We start from the raw sequence: 8150 nt of genomic DNA on the forward strand, positions 1-8150 counted from the left end.
TGTCAAAATGCTCATATACTATCATAAATTGTCGTGGTATTTGTGAAAATTTGTATTGTTTACCGTTTTTACAAGATAGCAACGATCAAAAATACACCAAATCCGTTAAAATGTAGTGTTTTCACTTTATTCCTTACGTGAAATCTTCTTTTTCTATCTTCTTCTTCTTCTTCTATATACATAAAAATGAATTTCTGTCTGTCTGAACCTCATAGACTCCGAAACTACTGAACCGATCGGCGTGAAAATTTATACGCAGAGGTTTTTAGGGCCGGGGAAGGTTCTTAAGATGTTTCGAGACCCATCCCCCCTTTGGAAAGGGGGGCTCCCATACAAATGAAACAGAAATTTCTGCATAACTCGAGAACTAATCAGAGAATAAATCAATTTTAGGCGAAACAAAGTTCGTCGGGTCTGCTAGTATGCAAATAAATAATTAAGTTGGAAGAAGAAACTCTGTGAGAAACAGTTGTTTCATGCATTTTCCAAACTTTGAGCGTTTCAGAACATTCTCACTCACTGCAGTGTTTATTTTTCATAGACCATGGCGTAGTGTTTGTGCCGTCGGCATTCGCTTGATTGGAGGCAACAAACATTTGACAGCTTCGCACCCGCCTGGTTTCAGCACCAGAGCGTGAAACGATGACGGGGACAAACCGTAAGTGTCAGTTTGTAGCTCGTAAACCGCTATTAAGATGAGTGACGTTTAGCGCTCGCACACTAATGTGAACTTCGGCATATGTAGGGGAGAACGGTCCAAAATGCACCCCTGGGGCAAAATGGCCTCACTCATAAAATCATTCATATAATCTGTTGTAGTACATTTACAATTACAATTCTCGCTTAACTTTTCAAAAGGTCCTAAGTAACATTTTTTTCATGATTTAATCTGAATAATGCAATCAATATATTTCATGTTAATCTGTTGATTGCAATACTCAAATTAAATCATGAAAAAAATGTTACTTAGGATTTTTTGAAAAGTTAAGCGAGAATTCATAATTAGTTATCCATCATTGTGCTTCATTGGAAAAATTTAGCAAAATCCCTTCATATTGACTCAAATTTAACGATTTGCTATTCTTCCACCACATCCGTAAGATTGTAGTTCAATCCATTAAGAAAAAACAAACAACCATGCGTCCACCTCATTTTACATGCGATTCAGTCATTTTAGGCCACCATTCGGGCGTTTTGCCCCAGGCCTATTTTTAAAACATTTTTTTAAATACGTTAGAAAGTCATGAAAACCTTATTGTTTTGAATGGGAGATCATTGTGAAACGTAGCTGGGTTTGTAAATTTTGCATCTATGCTTTGAAATGGTTGAGTATTTTTGTTTATATGAGCGAAAACATCGAAAAAGCTTAAGGGGTGCATTTTGGACCGTTCTCCCCTAAATACATTTTTGTTTTCCTTCTGCTCATAGCCTCAAAATTGATTGGGTCATCACAATGATTGGAAAGGAGTCAAAAAATATGTGGACATATACTCATTTTGTTTCCCTTTTATCGCCACTCACACATTCGGGCGTGAGAATCTCAATTGGTTGCAAAGGATCGAATCGCCAAAGAATTCATTGGAACGGTTTATCGTCATCATGGATCCGAATTTGACGATACATTTTTGCATCGTCCGCCACTAGGGCAATGGCATGTTTCCGGAACCGAATCATTAGTTCAAGTAATTCGTCTTGAATAGTTGGCCCCGTAAGTAGAGCTTCGTTGAGCGAATAGTTCGTGGAAGTTTTCGCTGATCCATCGAAGACCACACGTGTCTTCGTTGCAGAGCTTGTTTCCGTGAATACAGGATGGTGTGGAAGATAGTACACAGTTTTGCCTTCATCCAATCTTGAGTCATCCGCCAATCCAATGTACTTCATATGACCCAGCTCAATGTACTCCATCATGAAATCACCACTTCTGAATAATCTCCTCCAGTTTTGAAACCAATAAATGGACTAATATAGCTCCCCAACCACTCGTTCTTTCACCTAGCTGGTCCAGGCTTTTGGTGTTGCGCTCGAAACAATCAATTAGATCGTGCAGACCAGCAGCAGATTCCTTCTCATCCTAGGGTACTCGAACAACGCGTTGAGATGACGTTTTTTTAGGAGATAATTGTTGGAAATCGATCGACCAAAACCTCCCATGCAACCTTATAATTAGCCTCACTCATCGCATATGAATCTATCACCTTTAAAGCGTCACCTTTTAACGAGGTACGCAAATAATGGAACTTCTGTATGTCCGTGAGCTCTGTCGAAGAGTCAATCAAAGCTACATAAATATCGTGAAACGGAAGCCAATTTTGAAAGTTGCCACCGAACTGCGGCAAATTGATTTGTGGAAGTCGTACGGAGGCTTGGACATTTGGGACTTCCCTTCGAATTCGGTCCTGAGTTGATGGTGCTCTGGGATGTTCTCCTCATGCTCTCGATGTCGTTCTGTAGATCTTCGAACTCATTCCACTTTTGCTCGAGTTTCTCTAACCGAATGTTGACCGACTGCTCATCGAACTCCTTGGTGTTTTTCAGGTGCTGTTCAATCCGGTGCATGAACTCGAGAACGCTGTCTCTGTTGCGTATCAAGCTGTTGCGTTTCTTCGACGTCGATATCTTGCTTGCACCGAACGGAATTCACGAGATCAGCAAAGAGCTGGTGAGCCTGTCTTACAGGCCTTGTATTCTAATATTCTGGTCAGCAAACATCACCAGAAACACCGTACGATCGTTAATGCGCCTTGCACAGAGCCGTCTACTTCGTTGGCGTTCGGAGAGCCCTAGAGTGTCCTTTATCATTCACCAGTTGTCTAAATTGCACGTTGAAGAATCCGGCCACCGAAAACTCCGTCGAAGTAGTTTAAAGAAGTAGAATGAATGAATGGAGAAATGTATTTCGTTGGACTGGACCTAACCTTGCAAGCCAGTCAAACAGGCCTTGAATAATTATTCAATTTCTCCTCGAAACCAACTCCAAAAAGGGGCTATGGCTACGCACAATAGTCCCAGATGTGCGACATTCGTTCTGCTGTCCGAAACAAGTGAAATCACGCACTGAACTGATTAATTTTATAACCGGCTGCCAATGCAAAACGCAATATTTCGGCAGATCGCGCGATCGTTCTGCTGTCCGAAACAAGAGAAAACACGAACAGAACTGATTATATTTATAATCGGCAGCGCAATCAGTTTATTTGCTTTAAACATTTATTACAACTAAACAGACACTTTATTGGGCAACTAACGATACATTTATTACATTTCTTCTTCTTCTTCTTATTGGCATTACATCCCCACACTGGGACAAAGCCGCCTCGCAGCTTAGTGTTCATTAAGCACTTCCACAGTTATTAACTGCGAGGTTTCTAAGCCAGGTCCATTTTTGCATTCGTAGATCATGAGGCTAACACGATGATACTTTTATGCCCAGGGAAGTCGAGACAATTTCCAATCCGAAAATTGCCTAGACCGGCACCGGGAATCGAACCCAGCCACCCTCAGCATGGTCTTGCTTTGTAGCCGCGCGTTTCACCGCACGGCTAAGGAGGGCCCCATTTATTACATTTACTACTTCTAATTTAACTTCTAATTAAATTCGGTGACCAGCCGAGCAGGATGGAATTTTTTGAATAATGCTCCAACTTTCGGGAGGTGCTCTTTTATAAAGATAGATGGCGGGAAAAAGAGGGTTCGTTTCTAATCGGATCTTTTGAATCGATCTTAACCTATACAAAGCTACTTATACGTGTTGAACGTCACAGTGCAATAAATTTACGCCTACGCTAATGCTAATACATACAGGCAAACATTTATAGCAAACTCTTTACTACAACATCAATGAAAATGACATTGCTCGCATGTTTCATTACCCCAAAATATGACCCTATGAACAATTTGAGCTCAATCGGACATGGGGAGCCTAAAATTCAGCAAAGTTTTGAAATTTTCACCCATGAAAATTTTCCCAAGGGGATACCAAAGGAAAAGGCGAAAATCGAATTTTTGTTTTTGATGCCAAATGACTTGAAACGTCGAGATCTGACGTTATTTCAAAAGAATAGGAGGTCGTCAGTTGCATTCTAGCAAAAATTCCGCTTGAGGCCCTTTCAAAACATTTTAACAACAGCCACTACACCTGATGGTATAATTGCAATATTTCCATTATCAGGCGACAGGTGTTGTTGCTGCGTGTTTGTATCAATGTAATATTGCATATACACTAGTGACATCTGCTGTTCGATATCGTAAGATTTCAATGTTCCTTCCACACACACGAGGAGGAGAACAGTCTTGAAGAAATTGAAAGTATACAGATAGAATTTAGTATGGAGGTACAATGAAATCTCTTTTATTGTTTAGAACTGTAAAACGGGTCGTGGGTACAAAAAATCTAAAAATTATTTGTTGCTTTTTGACCTATCTTTCATATTGATGCAATGCGTAGTTGATGAGAACGGATGATTTGTCCATACAAGGAAATTCATTTTACTTTAAATGTTGTGGCGCCATCTCGTTCAAACAGCACCTTTGTCTTTGCCTTATTTGTTTTTTTTTTAAAGAAATCGATTTTTTTTTCTTAGAACATTTTTGGGACTTGGGCAGGGTTTGAAGAAATCCCTCTCAACAGATAACGAACAGCGATAAAAGAGAGGCAAAAACTGTTCCGAATCATATCAAGCCATGATAACAAATTTATCAAACTTGTATACAAGTGCGAAAAAACAGAATCGGATAGGCAGCACCCACAGAAAAATGGTGATTATCGCTTTGTTTTCGCTCGTTTCGTATTGGTTACTGCACAGGTGTGTAGAACAAGTTGAAATGCATCATTAGAGCCACTGCTCCCTGCATTTGGAGCTTTCTAAAGAAATTTATCATTGGGTATAGCATCCCGAATCAGTTCTCTATCATGGCAGTTTGCGAAAAAGTCTCTCGCGTTATGCTACATATCGTATATGTATAAAGAGATGATAAATGAGAGACTTGTTCTTTCTCTCTAGGATTCAATCCCTGAACTTGGGAATTATTTTCAAATGATGAAATTTTTTTTTCATCAAGTTCTAATACTGGACGATACGCAAACGCTTTCGTAGCCAAAAATATCCCCCTATGCAAAATTTGAGCTAAATCAGACCAGATTTAAAGGTACTCAAAATTAATCAAAACTTTTGACTTAAACTACGTCTAAGGGAATACTCGGATACAGGGTGTAAAATGAAAATTTCAAAATTGGGGACCGTCACGAAATCATGTAAGATTTATAACATTAATAGGTCCTTTATCTTTCGATGGATTCCAAAGATTTATATATCAATCGATTCGCAAACTCTCCACCAATTTGCCAGTAGTATTGAAACTATTGATTACCAACGGTAAACTATTGAAAATTTTAGTTCTTTCATGCATCATGCAACCCCTATACAGTGCGTTCCTATCCTTGGTAATTGCCTACTTTTAGGGTATTATCTATTATTGAACTGGGTTGTATGAATGGGGTAGCCCAGCCGCTAGACAGTGGAGTACTCCCTACTCCCTCATAGAGTGGGAGGTGATGCTAAAAATAGGTAGTAGTGTTGTGGGATGGTTTCTTCTCTTCTATGTAGAACGGAATAATTGGTTCAGTGTATCATATTTGGTTTTACGTAGTTTACGTCGAGCGGTCGTATCTTGTATACAACCCAACATTTTTTTCTTTCTCACAAGGGGGAATTTTGACGTAGGACTTACGTCTTTCCTTACTATACTGGGTGTCATTTAGATTTTTGGAAATCGAGAGCGTTACGCTGGAAGGGAAGATTTTGAACGCTACTAGCACCTTTATCTTTCGATGGATTTTTAAGATTTATATATCAATCCACTCGGACATACTCCACCATTTTGCCTATTTCATTGAAACTTAAGATTATTAACGACAAGCTATTGAAAATTTCAATTATTGTCGTAACCAATCCCGTGCATTCCTAACACGGACATCAGAATACGGTATGTCACGGGCCTTCGGGTCTACCGGACGATTTTCTTTGTGTATAAAAGAAGCAGTGCCTGCCGTGTACGAGTCATTGCAATTTGAGACAGCAGCGCGTACTGACGTGCTTTTTGCTCGCGCATTTTTCGTTTGGTTCGTTCGTTCGCTCTTTACCTACACAGCGACAGCATGCAGTCACCAGCGGTAGAACTGCTGGTGGGTCTGCGAATATGCATGAAAGAAGTGGGCGCATTTTTTTTGTCATTCTGTGCTTGATGATGGTCGGATGCAGTGGTGTCGGTTGCGATGGATGCAATCGCACATAGCATCGCTCGGAGTTCACGGCCAGAGGACGATGATGGCTAAGGCAGCGAGGGCAGCGGTGGTGGATGAAGAAGAATAAAATTAGAGAGATTTGGTCTGCTCATCCAGGTGATTGGTTCCATAATCCACATGATCCCGGGATGGGTACGAGGGGTACGAGTCATGTCATATGGCTGACCATATGTTAAGTTGTGCTTGATACTTAACGACATGTATATTAAAACATGGTTATACTATAACAGTTCTGATTTCCCAGCAAAAAAATAGTCAACTACACTGATGAAAATAAATAGGTATTTGATTAAAATAATTACTTTCATTTATTTGCAGAAGGCATTAGCAATTAAAGATGCACAATCAGCAATAGTGTTAATATCAATTTTAGACTAGAAAATTTCACTGTATTACCTACATGTAAATCTTTGAAAAAGTCCGCAAAAAATGATTTCCAGAAGAATATTTAAATAAACTTTATCTTATTCTTTGTTTTTAATTCTCTGAGAAATTGTATTATTAAATTTGACGTAGACTCAGAGTTTGGAATCAAAACCGAATGCAAAAATGGTAACCTGGCTTAGAAACCTCGCAGTTAATAACTGTGGAAGTGCTTAATGAACACTAAGCTGCGAGGCGGCTCTGTCCCAGTTTCAGGATGTAATGCCAATAAGAAGAAGATCTAACATTGATAGTGGGTTTGTGCATTACTACCTTATTCGACCTGATGCAAAATGCTCTTCAGGTAGTTGAAAGTTGGTGTCGCCAATATGGCCTTTCGGTCAATCCGAATAGAACATCTATTGTTCTTTTCACGGAAAACGCAATTCGGAATTCGTCCATTACATCTTTTTGGTTCTGTAATCAATGTAACTGATCAAGTAAAGTATGTGGGTCTAATTTTGGATTCAAAGCTTTTCTGGACTCCTAACATTGAGTTCAGAATCAAAAAGGCGTGTATGGCTTTCGGCCAATGCCGACGAACCTTTGGTTAAACTCGGGGTCTTAAACCCAAATATATCAAATGTATTTACATAACCAATTTTGGATGTCTTGTGTGGTGCCAAAAGGGGGAAGTGAGGACAATTCAGTCTAAATTAGGCCATCTTCAAAGGATGTGCCTAATGGCAATGACTGGTGCGCTCTCTTCAACTCCCATGGCTGCTCTCGAAGTTCTCTTCGACGTGGCCCCACTACACATACATCTCAAACAAGAAGCACTTTTTTGTACTTACCGACTATGGGTACTCGGTTTTATGGAAGAGAATCCTGTAAACCGCAGTTCTACACACACTTCGTTGTTACCGCTTATGGTTAATTGGGACAAAATTTTCCTTGCTCCAAGTGATCTCACACACGTTAGTAGTTTTCCTTATAGGACATTTTCAACACAATTCCCCTCGCGGGATGAGTGGACATCTGGCTATTTGGAGAGAAGTATGTCGGACAGCATTGTTTGTTACATTGACGGCTCCCTCCTCGAAGGTAGAGCAGGTGCAGGCGTCTATTCGCGTGAGCTGAGATTGGAACAGTCACACTCACTGGGTACACACTGCACTGTCTTTCAAGCGGACATATTTGCCATCATGTGCGGAGTGCATTATGGGCAAAGTAATATACTTCTGTTAAGATAGCCAAGCAGTTATTAAAGCTCTCGCCTCGGCCAACTAACTCAAGGTCGAAGTTAGTAATCGCATGTCGAACTCAAATTGAGGAACTGAATTCAGTTAATACTTTACACCTTATATGGGTACATGGCCATTCTTCCATAGCTGGGAACGAATTGGCTGATGAGTTAGCTCGTAATGGAGCATCGCATGACTTTATTGGTCCTGAGCCAGCTATTCCAATATCCAAGTGTTGGGTG

At 40.1% G+C, this 8150-nt stretch overlaps 1 protein-coding gene across 1 annotated transcript; it reads right to left on the bottom strand.

The window, feature by feature from the left end:
• Positions 1-1575: 1575 nt before the first annotated feature.
• Positions 1576-1905, bottom strand: LOC134206003 (uncharacterized). The gene has a single exon (XM_062681694.1). It carries the CDS (start codon positions 1903-1905, stop codon positions 1576-1578), a length of 330 nt encoding a protein of 109 aa, XP_062537678.1.
• Positions 1906-8150: the final 6245 nt, after the last annotated feature.

This window comes from Armigeres subalbatus, chromosome 1 (assembly GCF_024139115.2).
Source record: "Armigeres subalbatus isolate Guangzhou_Male chromosome 1, GZ_Asu_2, whole genome shotgun sequence".
In the NCBI taxonomy this organism is placed as follows: domain Eukaryota; kingdom Metazoa; phylum Arthropoda; class Insecta; order Diptera; family Culicidae; genus Armigeres; species Armigeres subalbatus.

What these genes read in the sequence shown, in the direction of transcription:
- LOC134206003 (XM_062681694.1), bottom strand. Translation starts at nt 1,905, where the DNA reads ATGGAGTACATTGAGCTGGGTCATATGAAGTACATTGGATTGGCGGAT.